General features: G+C 33.4%; 1 protein-coding gene across 1 annotated transcript; it reads right to left on the bottom strand.

The window, feature by feature from the left end:
• Nucleotides 1-7,533: 7,533 nt before the first annotated feature.
• LOC108375227 (pancreatic triacylglycerol lipase-like) lies at nt 7,534-8,740 on the bottom strand. Its single transcript, XM_017631333.1, has 3 exons — nt 8,682-8,740; nt 8,339-8,612; nt 7,534-8,254 (listed from the first exon to the last, which is right to left on the bottom strand). Exons 1-3 carry the CDS (start codon nt 8,719-8,721, stop codon nt 7,534-7,536), a joined length of 1,035 nt encoding a protein of 344 aa, XP_017486822.1. The 5' UTR covers nt 8,722-8,740.
• Nucleotides 8,741-15,614: the final 6,874 nt, after the last annotated feature.

The following is a 15,614-nucleotide window of genomic DNA, read 5'->3' as shown; positions in this document are numbered from 1 at the left end:
AACAGCTGTTGGCATAGTTTGATAGAGTTTAGAGTTAGAGGGTATTTTATTATAGGTATAGTATTTTAACCAACTCCTGTTTGTTTCCCAGTCCTTTTTATACTTTTTCGAGAATTTTTTTTAGTACAGGTATTTTAGCATGAAGAAGGGAATGAATCGCACTCTTCACTGAAATTATTTTCATAAGAGGATGTGGAAGATTCTTTTTCTTCAGCCCCATCGTCATTTTCAACGGCGGAACAGCCACGACTAGTCCTACAAATGTTTTTTAGATTAATAAATATAGTCGTTTAAAGTACAAAACCGGGCAACTGACATTGTTTGCCAAAAAATTAGATTTGCTCACATAAGCTCTTGGCTTAATCCTTTTCTATTCGTCCTGAAATATACTAGCCAGAAATGCGATTGCTTCATAAAAAGCGAACAATTATTTCGTGTGTGTGTCATGAAATAATGGAACGGGCATAAACATTTTCGTTTGCAAACATGAGTTGCCTTGTGCTCATTTTTCACAAAAAACTTTAGAAAACCATAGTAGAAAGCATAGCCAATATCTTAAGAACTGCGTCTGCCTGAAGGAAATTTGACTCAAGAAAATTTCTTAGATATCGCTTGTGCGTCATTTTATATGGAGTTTTCCCTTTTCATTAGAGCTGCATACTGGCCTTAAGTGTTTAATGGAACGTTTTTTTAAATTAGAACCTTAGTTAAGAAGAAATCTTTCCATTTTTATGCTGCTTCTTCCAATCNCTTTTCATTAGAGCTGCATACTGGCCTTAAGTGTTTAATGGAACGTTTTTTAAATTAGAACCTTAGTTAAGAAGAAATCTTTCCATTTTTATGCTGCTTCTTCCAATCAAACGTATTGAAAAGGAAGAAATAGATGCATTCCAGCGGCAGTAAGTTTAGCAGGTTTTACAAGAATAACTGTTCCCCGTACACCACGTCACATAAGGTTTATTAAAGGCGAAAATAGGTTTTCCTGTAAATCCTGCAAATAAATCTTACTACCACTGGAACTCACCTAATATTTACATAAACAGCTAGTAGAGATGCAATTTCACTTTTATATTTGGTTGTGGTCAAAGTTAAATTTTCATATTTATTTTAGGTGTGTTCAATAACAAACAATTTTTTACATTGCGTTCACTTGAATGTCTTTGTTTCCTTTATGGAAAATATTGGTAGATTTTCAGCCTTTGTTGGTAAAAATGGTAGAAAACAAAATACAGCTAAAAAGATGGTGGATTTACCAATAAAGTGGTAAAGTCCGTGCACTGCTCAGCAGGCAACGAGGTACCGTCATTTAGGACGGTATTTTTTCGAAACTACGTAAAGTTTTGGGTAAACAGTTTTCATTCCCTTCCAAGCGTCGATGATATTCCGCTTTAATTCTTGGACTTGACAATTTAAATAAAAACTCATTTCTTCTTGTGGGTGACCCAAATCATCAGNATTCCGCTTTAATTCTTGGACTTGACAATTTAAATAAAAACTCATTTCTTTTTGTGGGTGACCCAAATCATCAGTTTTTCGCCTTCGTTTGTGTACAAGAGATTTATGAGGGGCCCAAAGATCGAACTCAATTTCTACTGATTCTAGTGACAGCTCGCTACCCGTTTTCATTAGATCATCTGCGCACATTATTTCCTTTCGCAAAAACTTCACTACCGAGGCCAATTCTAACGGATCTTTGGAGTGAATTTTTTTGAACCTCGGGTCGAGTAAAGTTGATGCAGCTAGCAAAAGATTACATTCGATGGATGGATTTTAGACAACTACATATTTCTTGAATATATTTGGGGCATTATGTTAGAATTAATCGATTAATAATCGATTAATGAAACATAAAGCTACGATACAATTAAATCGTTAATTGGAAAAAATAATCGATTAATTTAATCAAATGATTAATCGCTGCCATGCTTACTCAGCCGAGTCTGACGCATTCCCGGAACAACTCGTCCTTACCATTACTACCTTTTTTGGTTAAATAAATACTTATATTTTTTTATTCCTGCAAAAAACCTGACCTTCCCTTTCATTAAGTTAATTATGATGTAGTTAACTGAGTTTTCTAAATCCGAGCGTAGTATAAAACGTGATTCGCTAAGTTAAAAATTCCGCGAATCTTCCTCAAAGAACTGTCTAGACGAAATGATAAACAATTATATTCACTTTATAGTATACAGCCCGCGGCTGCCTTCGCGATATTAGTAGCCTAGTTATTCTCGGCTATCTCCAGGTGAATGAAGACTGCGTAGCATTCGATCTGCATTGCACTTCAGCGAAGCTGGTAATCCTTTCAATGACTTTTGCGTATGCGAGCTGAGGAAAAAAAAATTCCTACGCTCTGTAATTTTTGAATTAAATACTTAAGTACACACCATAAACCACAGCTACCATAGAATGCAGGATGGAAAAGAAAGTAGAATTAGAAAGAACCTTTGCAAAAAATAGCTTTCATTGCGTTTACGAATGTATCAAAATATGTACGTACGTACATATGTGATAAAACTCCTGCTAAAGTACATAGGTGCATACTGGGGCATAGTCAGGATTTCGGAAAGGGATGAAAAAACATTTACAGCGATAGCTGGATGGTGAGACACACAATGTCTAGAGGCGTGTCCTGTGTGTAATCTTTGGTACATATACAGGCCATTCTAAAGACTATTTTTCCCACACGCTTATTCCTCACTGAAAATTTTGAGTCAAAATTGCACAGGAACTTACTTGATCCAATAGCCTAAATTACCAAACATTAACAAATTCAACAAATTGATCATCAGCTCATCGTCATACAATTGGCTAGGTTTCAACGGCTGACACAGGGTTACAGTTTACTTTTTGAGGATCACAGATGTACATATTTTTTCGGTATGGAACGATCAAAGTGGATGAGACCTTTAAAATTCCGACTTCACCTGTTTTTGGACCACCCTAGATCATATAGGTCGAAACCGGCTTCATCGGCTGAAAAACCTTTTATCTTTTTCGCACGTTGGTCTTTCACACTGTCTTGAAAATGCTAATGTATACAGAGTCAATAGTCAAATGCATAATCCAAGAACCAATAATATAAAATATTTATAAAAAGACATTTCCATTAAGTGGTGTGAAATTAAGAAAACATAAATCTGAAAAACATTATGGTGTTGTATTATTAAATCAAAAGTAAGAACAGTAGTTTATTGACAAAGAGGGTGTATCCCTTCGCTCAGTATCCGCCTGGCTACGCCACTGTATACAAACACACACAAATAGGTATACACAAACCAGCGTGCTGGAGTTGCGCATCTGTTTAAAAAAAATGCATTTATCTAAATGTGAAAAAATTCCATTCATGAAGTACCTACATACATACATAAATACTTGTATCGGGCATAAAATGCTTCAAATTTCATTCACGTATTTCTCTAAGCATTTACGCAAGCTTTTTTATAAATATTTACGTACACAATTAAATTTATACATTCATACAATTGTACANCCGACTTCACCTGTTTTTGGACCACCCTAGATCATATAGGTCGAAACCGGCTTCATCGGCTGAAAAACCTTTTATCTTTTTCGCACGTTGGTCTTTCACACTGTCTTGAAAATGCTAATGTATACAGAGTCAATAGTCAAATGCATAATCCAAGAACCAATAATATAAAATATTTATAAAAAGACATTTCCATTAAGTGGTCTGAAATTAAGAAAACATAAATCTGAAAAACATTATGGTGTTGTATTATTAAATCAAAAGTAAGAACAGTAGTTTATTGACAAAGAGGGTGTATCCCTTCGCTCAGTATCCGCCTGGCTACGCCACTGTATACAAACACACACAAATAGGTATACACAAACCAGCGTGCTGGAGTTGCGCATCTGTTTAAAAAAAATGCATTTATCTAAATGTGAAAAAATTCCATTCATGAAGTACCTACATACATACATAAATACTTGTATCGGGCATAAAATGCTTCAAATTTCATTCACGTATTTCTCTAAGCATTTACGCAAGCTTTTTTATAAATATTTACGTACACAATTAAATTTATACATTCATACAATTGTACATATATACGTATGTGCAAATTTAGATGGGAGTATAAATGAAAGAAAGCCTTTAAAGGAAACATTTAATACAAAAGAGAGATATGCATAAATAAATTAAAGAAAAAAGAAATCCCCAACTGCGCATTCAAACATAACTGTATGTAGGCTGATAAAAATAAAATACTATAAGTAGATACCCTGCGGTCCCGTCTTTTGTGCGTCAACACATTATCATAACTGTTGACGGAGAGATAAGAAAATTTCAAATGTTTATTGCCCGCACCACAGCACTCAAAATTGTGCATGAAAAAGTGCTTAAAATAAATAACTTTTGTTTACATAATTTCTCAGAAGCCTTGACAACTTTGAATATGTATTCACTACATTTACGAATGGCATTCGCGAAGGGGTTAAAAATAGATATTTCAATTACCGAAAAGTCGGTTTCATTCGAAATCATTTACACAAATTTGAGAAGAATATTCTGCATCATTTAGATTTATTAAATAGCTATTGCGTTAATTGCTCTAGAAATAAGGATATTTTCGTATGTCAATGGGGAATTTACATATTGCTCGTAATATAATGAAAATATAATTGTCTTATTAGCCCATTAAATATAAAAGGGATTTTTTTTTAATTTTAACAGAAAATTTGCTTTTTATTATGTTGTTTTAAATAAATGTGGTGGGTGGTTTTTTTAATAAAACTATGGTTTATTATTAGCTAAATCCACAACTTCAAAATTCTTTCAAAAATTGGGTAGGACTTAATATATTTTAGCTCATAGGTTATCTTTTAAAACACATACGCCTCTAAGCCGTATGTTAAGGCTTTACGTAACTCCCAAATAGATTAGACTTCCAATGTTAATAAAAAGTAAAGAATACTTTAAAGCGCAAAATGTTTAAAGGATCTGNCCAAGATCGACAAAATTGGATACTTGCTCCAGATTATAATTTGATATTGATAAAAGGGATTTTTTTTTTTTAATTTTAACAGAAAATTTACTTTTTATTAGTTGTTTTAAATAAATGTGGTTGTCGGTTTTATTAATAAAACTATGGTTTATTATTAGCTAAATCCACAACTTCAAAATTCTTTCAAAAATTGGGTAGGACTTAATATATTTTAGCTCATAGGTTATCTTTTAAAACACATACGCCTCTAAGCCGTATGTTAAGGCTTTACGTAACTCCCAAATAGATTAGACTTCCAGTGTTAATAAAAAGTAAAGAATACTTTAAAGCGCAAAATGTTTAAAGGATCTGTATTGCAATATGGCTTTGGCAAATTTTATACATACTTTGTGTACAAACAGATCTGTATAATTCGTTCGGTTTTCAAAAATTATGCGTCAAATTAAAGGGCCTTCCGCGTAGGTTTTTGAAAGGGGTTGCCACATGTTGGAAAATTAGATTCCAATAATCGAGTCCGAAGATTTTGGTGTTAAATATTTAACACCATGTCATCTAATCAATATCGTTCTATCGGTTTTTAAAAATTAGATTAGTTTTTTTTTTGAAACGGTTGCCATCTGTTTTGAAATTTAATTAAATCGAAATTACATAATAAGTTAAATGACTAATAACAATATGGGTATCAATCGAAACAGCTTTGAAAAGGCTTTATTTTTGGCAGACATGCAAAATCGTTGCCACCTTTTGAAAAATTTGATTCAATTTAATTCATAAGTTAATTGATATAGATATGTAACACGCTGTCAAACGCATGAGATTTTTGAAAGTCTTAGTGTAAAAAACACTTGTAGAGGGTTGCCGCCCGTATGAAAAGACGAATTATTATACAAAAATATTTAAATGTGAGTGTCAAATGAAAGAGTTTTAAGAAATCTTTGGTTGAAACAATTCAAATATTTTTAAAAGTATTTGAAGAGGGTGGTAAATTTATTTATTAAGTCAAGTCAATCGAAACAGCTTTGAAAAGCCAAAGGTGCAAGTTTGAAGTAGCTAGGGCTTACCTTTGATTACCGGAATTTTTTTCTGGTGGAACATTCTTTGTATGGAAGAAAATGTGTTAATNGATTCCAATAATCGAGTCCGAAGATTTTGGTGTTAAATATTTAACACCATGTCATCTAATCAATATCGTTCTATCGGTTTTTAAAAATTAGATTAGTTTTTTTTTTGAAACGGTTGCCATCTGTTTTGAAATTTAATTAAATCCAAATTACATAATAAGTTAAATGACTAATAACAATATGGGTATCAATCGAAACAGCTTTGAAAAGGCTTTATTTTTGGCAGACATGCAAAATCGTTGCCACCTTTTGAAAAATTTGATTCAATTTAATTCATAAGTTAATTTATATAGATATGTAACACGCTGTCAAACGCATGAGATTTTTGAAAGTCTTAGTGTAAAAAACACTTGTAGAGGGTTGCCACCCGTATGAAAAGACGAATTATTATACAAAAATATTTAAATGTGAGTGTCAGATGAAAGAGTTTTAAGAAATCTTTGGCTGAAACAATTCAAATATTTTTAAATTATTTTAAGAGCGCGGTAAATTTATTTATTAAGTCAAGTCAATCGAAACAGCTTTGAAAAACCAAAGGTGCAAGTTTGAAGTAGCTAGGGCTTACCTTTGATTACCGGAATTTTTTTTTGGTGGAACATTCTTTGTATGGAAGAAAATATTTCCGAAAAACAAACTTGCACTTTAATATAGTGAAACTTAAGGGAAAACAAAACTGCATATTCAATAGAATTCTAAGAAATCTGATTAAAAATTTTAAAATTTTGATGGACATTGATTAAAATTCGCCAAGTTTTTATGAATATTCTACAAAATTTTAAATTTTTAAATATATGTTTTTTTTTAGATAGTAAGCTATACTTTCTTAAAACATGATAAAAATTTTTTAAACAAAGGAAAATAGCCAAAACTTGCTAAATTGTCTATTCCTCATTTACATTTTCTCCACCATAAGTATACTATATTAGAAAGGGTATTTCAAACTTCTTTCATTCTGAGTGGGGACTTCAAGCACTCGGTTTTTTTTTGACTCGCTTAGCTTATTTCTGGTCTTTTATTTCTATCTTACNTTTTTTTTTAGATAGTAAGCTATACTTTCTTAAAACATGATAAAAATTTTTTAAACAAAGGAAAATAGCCAAAACTTGCTAAATTGTCTATTCCTCATTTACATTTTCTCCACCATATGTACGAATACTATATTAGAAAGGGTATTTCAAACTTCTTTCATTCTGAGTGGGGACTTCAAGCACTCAGTTTTTTTTTGACTCGCTTAGCTTATTTCTGGTCTTTTATTTCTATCTTACACTTTCAAAACATCTTTTCCCCATTTCTTGTTTTACATTTGCAATACATTTTTAACCATTTAAATCCATAAAGCAATATTTTTGTATATCAGACCATTTATTAACATATATATATTTATGTACATCGCATTCTTGAAACGACTAAACACCATAGAAAATAGCGCAACCTCGTCACCATTCTTAGACAGCACCATAACCGTAGGGTGCAGAGCTGTGAACAGGTACATAGTATTCACCTGAAACCACGTACGCATTCGTAACTCCACCCATTTTCACACCACTGTATGTACTGCCACATGACTCCTTCACAGCTTCCTGATAGTCTCCACAACGGTTGCTGGGAAAACTATCACGTGCCACTGCCTCTGCGTAGTAGGCCCAGGAGCGAGCATGATCACAAGCGCCAGTCAAATCCCAGACACAACCAGGTTGACTCTTACCGCCATTTGGATAAAAAGCGCCCTTACCAATTGGTTTCAGAAAACCCAATTTCCCGCCATTGGTATGAATGGACTCCACGTAGGCGGCATCATCGGAACTCAAACGCTCTTTCGGCTTACTATAGCTGAAGAGTGGCAGAGCGGTATCCAAACCAGTAATGGCATGCAGCAGACCGCCCTCAACATTCTTACCAGCATAACCAGCTACATGAGCACCCAAACTGTGGCCAATCACCTCGGTCGTATCCAATGACATACCATGATCCTTTACCAAGTAATTTATCATGGACGCAACTTTCTTGCCCGTCGCCGACACAGCCGATACAGCGGTCGCATATTCGCCACGAGCGCGTCCCCAATCTACGACGATTACATTGTATTTGCCACGGGCCAACCAAGCAGAGCGTATATGATCGTTCATGTCGGCGGAGTAGCTCTGTAACCAGCCATGAATCACAAATCTGTAGGGTGTAATAGAAGAATATGTAATTACATATTAAGCGATTCGAGCCGGATAATCTTTATGTTTTTTTTTATGAAATTACCTCGTCGGATTGCTTGCATCAAAATCAGAATTTCCAATTGATTTTGCAGTTTCGGTAATTGTTTGTTTTTTGGTTGGGTTTTGGTTTGTATACAAGTAGAAGGTCACAGGCACTGTTGAAAGTCGACCTTCGATTTCTTGTTGATTTTCTAATTCCTCCAACATGTTTTCGCCCTCGTCAATCGATATCCATTCAAAGGAGCCATCAGCATTGGGTACATACCACCCATTCTCGCCGTTGACACGTTCTTCCTCCGGAATGGGAGTAGATGAGGCTAAGGACGAAAATTGTTGAGCTTGTTTCACTAATTTCTAAAATTTCTACACTTCAGCCGTATAATTACCCGTCAGCACACAGATTGCTGCTATCCAAAATACCTTCATTGCACAGTTATACTCAAATACGAATAAATTTTAGCTTGATTACTAGCGGTTTATATAGTACGGCCCCCATGTTGAATGCATCTGATAACAACTGATTTTTTAATCATCATTAAAACAAATTAGCTAAATTTACAATCGGTCAGTATGCATTTGACATGGTCATTTTATTGCTACTGATAAAATATTTTTAGAACCTGAGGTAAATTTAATATTTGGCAAAACATTGATTTCCTGTGATGAAACATTTATTATTTATTTACAACGAGTTTTCTCCGAAATATTTTTTTTAAAAAACTTTTTGATAATAATCATAATAATCATTTCGCTTTTGGTAAGTTGGTATTTTAATACTACTAATTACATACCAAACTTATTACAGTCAATTATCTGATAAATTGAATAACTTTCGCGTTCACACTCAATCAGTTTATCCAATCCGTATTTGACTAGCTTTTGCCGCAGCTCCGACCGTGGGTAGTTATTTGTATTATCTTCGTCTTCGCATTCAGACGCGTGCATAAGTTAGCTAAGACCTTTGGAACAGCTGGCCAGCCTCCTAAATATAGTGGCAAAAAACACGCAAAAAATGTGGTATCAAAATTTGGAGTAAATTGCGAAAATTTCGAATTTGTTTAACACTTTTTCAAAGTTTTCGGAATTAAATAACTCGAAATTTAGGAGCTGTACGAGTCAAACAGACCTCAGATTCAGATTCAGCGGGTCGAAATACATGTGTATAGGTGAAACGAACCTCTGATTAAAAGCAGACACCACTTTTCTTTATGTGCCGCTGTTATTAACTATCAGTACGAGAACAAATCTAGCGCGAGCATTTCTATGATGACGTCACACGAACAGCTGATTCTGCCATATTCGCCAAACACAAAATAGCGGTACTGCTGAATGCGCCACTTCTCTGCAGTTATTCTACATACATACGTAAGATTTATAACCCTGTTCGCGTGAGTGACAAGTACCGAAGATATGTAGTACATATGTATGTATTCATATTTAGGCTGTATTAAAATACAGATGATATAACTTCAATGCATGCCGTAAATAATAGCCATGTTTTTTTGCACGTATGCGATAATAAATACAAGTGCAGAAAGTGGTAAAGAAATATGCATCGGTATTTTGTTTTTAATATTTACAATGTTTTTGAAGCCAAAATTGTTTCATTTAAATTTAACAAGAATTTTTATAAATTTTTTGGATATCCACTTTAAGGTCGCATTAGTTTTTAATAACATTTTTTTTCATATGAAATGAATTTCTTATGGAAAAATATGCGCAAGACCGTTTGCGAAAAAAATAAAAAGAAGTCGACGCCAGTTTTCCAAAATTTCGCTATTTATATGAAAAAAAACACAATAGCCGTCAGTAATAAAAAATATATTATTAAAAGTCAATGCAATTTTTTAGCCGCTCAAAACTTCTACTTATTTTACCAAAATTTGATAAGCCTGTTAACTGCATACCCAAGAAATTTATAAAAGTTCTGGTTAAAGAGTTCAAAATTTTGGATCAAATTTCTGAATTCTGTATTAAATTGTAAAGTGTGATTTATACGGGTTACATTATTATTATAAAAAAATATCAAAAAAAAAATAAGCTTGAAAAAAATTTTATATTAATTTATATTTTTTTTACTAAAATTGCAGGTATCCTTTATATAGTTTGATATACGGAGTTTTTTATGGGAAAATCGAAGTAAGCTAAGAAAGAATTTCTTTAGCACTGGTTTTTGATGGACTTGGGCGAGATATTGACAAAAAGTTGTAATTTTTCAAATTGCTTTTAAAGCATAAGTAACCATATTTTTACTACTACCAAACAAAATTCTAAACTAGTAATTTTAAAGCAAAAAAACAAAACCGACTTCAATTCTCATATAAAAATTTAAAATTATCGGTAATTTCTTCACAAATTATCGGATCTAAACAAAATTACTATGGGACCACCCTTGAAATCGGTTAATGAGGTCCAAAGTTATCCGGTATCATACATAAAAGAAAATAATATTCCGACGAACTGATACCCTTCCCCTTTTTGTGAAGTCGGTTAAGAAGCGGATTCTCGGTCCACGATAATACGAATGTTCGTTTGTATACAAATAGCGCCAATGATTTATTGCCAGCAAATTCCCTTATCGTCGGAATTATATATAAAAGAAAGCCATTTAAAGCAAACTATCAACAGTAATAACTAACCCACACCGTTTGATGTCCTTCAGTTCTGATAGGCTTTTTTATAAGTATTTGTATATATATTTATAAATTTAAAACTATTTATAAAGCAAAATTTTGTATTAACATTATTACGATAGGCTTTTGTTTATATCTTTATTATACACTGATAAGATTTTATCAGGAAGGCATCGGAAATTCGTCGGTGGGCAAAATTATTTGAAAAACTTTCTGACTCAGCTGATAGTTGTCTACGAGTATTTATAGTTTACTGACATAACTACATGTCCTCACCTGAAATGCATAAAGACACAACTACATCGTCACTGAAATGGAAAAATTCGTGACTAATAATCGTTTTTTGCATAAAACGTTTTGTGGAGTTGTAATTCGATAAAATCCATCATATCAATCAAAAAGTGAATTTTGAGTTTTTTTTTAAGTTACGTCTTTTTGCATTTCAGATGACGATATATATATTTACCACACACATTATTGCCAAGCATTTGACTGAGCTTTTCTTCCAATTTGTGGTGAGCGGCTTTATATTATAACACAAATTGGAGAAACCTAACGCTTCACACTGCGCCTGAGTGGCAAATGATTTTGCGATCATCAGAAGCTTTATCCCGGCAGAAATACTCTCGGAGATTTGTCATCGGCTGACGACAGAGCGTTAGAAAACGCGTTTTCTTTTTTTTAGGTGTTGGGTCTTAGGTCTTACCGAATGGTAGTACGCACCGCTAGCCACTCGTAATAAATTAAGTAAAGTTATTAATCTACAGTCATTCAATAAAGTTTAGGTACTGCGAATTTTTAACAATACGGGCAACTATTTTTCAAATATTTTATTTTTCGCTAATTTTTTATAAAAATATGGTTCATTCTAGAACAAAAACCCCAAAAATCTAAGTTCCAAACCTTGTGCAAAATTAAAGAAAAATCTGCAAAATTTCATTCAAATATTGCACTTTTTATTTACGCTCTCTAGAAAAAGTTGAGTATGCAGTTTTTTAGCCCATTCAATTTTAGTACAATAAAGTGCAAGCTTGNGAGTATGCAGTTTTTTAGCCCATTCAATTTTAGTATAATAAAGTGCAAGCTTAAGGTAGCTAGGACTTACCATTGATTTTTGGGATATTTTTTTGTTGAAGGTGTCGCACATTTTTTCCATGGCATGGCGTCTGATAAATTTAGAGCTTTTTAATTCGATTTCTTAGAAAAATTTTGAGTGTGCAGTTTTATTGCCCACTCAATTCTAGTGTTACAAAATCCAAATTTGAAGCAGCTAGGACTCATCGTCGATTTGTAAATTTTTGTTTTTTTGTTGACGGTGCCTGTCATTTTCTTCCATACGAAGTATGTTCGATGATATGAAGAAAATGAGCAACACCTTCAACAAAAAAAATTTATTCAAAAATCAACAGTAAGTCCCAGCTAGTTTAAACGTGCGCTTAAATTAAACGGGCTACAAAACTGCATAGCCGAAATCCTCCAGTGAAATCTAATTAAAAAGGTCGACATTTTTACATAAAGGTGAAACTAATTTATATAAGTGTGTTAAAAAAAATATCTATATATAACTAATATATATATGTATATGAAGAGCAGAAATGAGCTTCTGGATGTTGCTTTATTCTGTGGCTAATACTTTTTTACGTAAACTCCAATAAATATAATTTCGTGATGGAAACTTTTTCGTTATAAATAACTGAAGATAATGCATTTTCTAAAATAGGTCAAACGCCAGAAGAATTACGTACTATTTATTTTATAGCGCTTAGTCCCGACCTAAGCTTGCTATTAGTACCTATGTATCAAAATGCTCGCGAATTTGGTCTATGACTGTGACCGCAAAATGTGTGTACTATTCAAAACCAGTTGGTTCCAGTTCCAATTTCGTTTGAAATAAATAGTCAATACCTACTTATCATAGTGATATTTCAAAATCTGGAAAAATTTGTTTTGAAACCTTTTTATGACGCAATGTTTTTATACTTAATGCCCTCTTTCCACTATGCCTCGTTTACAATGTGAAAGTCCAGTTAATGGCCTATTGTATACAGGCACTGGAATGAATTTTTCTCGGTAAAAAGCTCATGGCAGTGACTGGAATTTCAGTCGACTTTTCATGCCTGAATTACTGAATAAATTAAAACGTGAGCAAGGTAGCTAGAATTGCGGTTACAAGAAGTGGTGACAAAATGTTCGGTAACAAGCAGAAGAGGCATTTTAATAAAAAAAAAAGNAAGAGCAGAAATGAGCTTCTGGATGTTGCTTTATTCTGTGGCTAATACTTTTTTACGTAAACTCCAATAAATATAATTTCGTGATGGAAACTTTTTCTTTATAAATAACTGAAGATAATGCATTTTCTAAAATAGGTCAAACACCAGAAGAATTACGTACTATTTCTTTTATAGCGCTTAGTCCCGACCTAAGCTTGCTGTTAGTACCTATGTATCAAAATGATCGCGAATTTGGTCTATGACTGTGACCGCAAAATGTGTGTACTATTCAAAACCAGTTGGTTCCAGTTCCAATTTCGTTTGGAATAAATAGTAAATACCTACTGATATTTCAAAATCTGGAAAAATTTGTTTTGAAACCTTTTTATGACGTAATTTTTTATACTTAATTGTATACAGGCACTGGAATGAATTCTTCTCGGTAAAAAGCTCATGGCAGTGACTGGAATTTCAGTCGACTTTTCATGCCTGAATTACTGAATAAATTAAAACGTGAGCAAGGTAGCTAGAATTGCGGTTACAAGAAGTGGTGAAAAAATGCTCGGTAAGAAGCACAAGAGGCGTGTTAATAAAAAAAAAATAAGCAGTTTTAGCAAATTACATGTTTTAACATTTTCTGATATTTTATTTCCTTTTCCAATGCTTAGATATGTATCTTTAAGATATGCCTTTTTACTGCGTTTATCTTCAATTCATGATGACTGTATGTTTATTTCACAGGCTTATAAATAGGTGGAATAATGCAGACAGTCATCATTACAATCCAACGCTGGTCTCGCCCACCGGATTGGCATGTCGCCTTTTTATTGCGTAGTAGATTATGAACATAATTTTTCAATGTTTTTGGCCCCCCGCGTGGTTGTGCTCGCGTGGCATTTCGAACATTTTAATCAGCTATTTTACTCCTATTTATGATTACATTGCAGGTATATCTATGTAGTTTTTATCTTGTGACACATATGACACATTTATTGTTTTCGATTTATTAACCACAACCAAGGCCATGTTGTAGTACTTATGTATGTGNTGGCATTTCGAACATTTTAATCAGCTATTTTACTCCTATTTATGATTACAATGCAGGTATATCTATGTAGTTTTTATCTTATGACACATATGACACATTTATTGTTTTCGATTTATTAACCACAACCAAGGCCATAGTACCTATGTATGTATGTACCTGATAATACTCGTGCTGCTTTATCTATAGCTCTGCAAAATAAAAAGTACCCATGTGCTACCAATACTATTCAAGCAGTTTCAAGTAACATTAAATTTTTTCTATTGACAGCTAAATCTCTAAACGAAACGCTCGCTAATTTGCCTAATATGTATATCGCCTCTCTTATACTTGAAGCATGAATGTGCAAATTTATCAGTTTTAAGTTTCTGGGTAGGCNCCTGATAATACTCGTGCTGCTTTATCTATAGCTCTGCAAAATAAAAAGTACCCATGTGCTACCAATACTATTCAAGCAGTTTCAAGTAACATTAAATTTTTTCTATTGACAGCTTAATCTCTAAACGAAACGGTTGCTAATTTGCCTAATATGTATATCGCCTCTCTTATACTTGAAGCATGAATGTGCAAATTTATCAGTTTTAAGTTTCTGGGTAGGCTCGATAAACCGTTGGATGTTCAGTGTTATACCAAAACCAAATATTTTAGAACTTCAATTGCATAAATGTAGAGTTACATAAGTCTCGTAAAAAAAATCTCGAACTTGATTTCCCAAAATTTTCTTTTCAAAACCGCTCTATCTCAAAAAACTTTTCAAGAATGCGCTATTTCAGAAATTCGTTTAAGAACGCCCTAACCCAGAAATCGGTTCATAAACGCCCTATCACACTTGAAAATTTATTGAAAATGTTCAAATATAGGGCGTTTTTGAGCCGAATTCTGAGATAGGGCGTTCTTCAACCAAATTCTGAAATAAGTCGTTCTTGAAAAGTTTTTTGAGATAGCACGTTTTCGAACTGTCTGCCGAGATAGGTCGATCTTTCACTCAGCAGTCGATATACTCGTAGAATGTATGTATGTTGGTACATCTTAGTAATCAGCTTCTACTAATATAGATATATTTGGACATTTGCGAATATACTTAGTTGTCGATTTACTTTCCTTACGTTATTGCTATTGCTCTATACGCCACTTAATGAATATTTAATGGCTTTACTTAGTTGTCGATTTACTTTCCTTACGTTATTGCTATTGCTCTATACGCCACTTAATGAATATTTAATGGCGTTTTCGTTTCTACCAAAAAAGATTACCTTCTCTTTGCCCTCTACACACAAACACCAAGCAGAAGGCAATGAGAAGGCAACAGTTTTTGTAGAAATGAAAACGCCATAAGTCTTTCTGTATCCTCCGTTATGGCAGGCTATTCCGCCGAAACGGCTGTCCTTCGTCAGACCGATCCCGGAAATCCCGGTATCAGGGATTTCAACA

Source organism: Rhagoletis zephyria, unplaced genomic scaffold (assembly GCF_001687245.7).
Source record: "Rhagoletis zephyria isolate East Lansing unplaced genomic scaffold, Rhagoletis_zephyria_1.1 Rzeph_scaffold_08645, whole genome shotgun sequence".
Taxonomy (NCBI): Eukaryota; Metazoa; Arthropoda; class Insecta; order Diptera; family Tephritidae; genus Rhagoletis; species Rhagoletis zephyria.
Note: the sequence above shows the minus strand (reverse complement) of the source record. Positions and strands in the feature narration are given on the sequence as shown.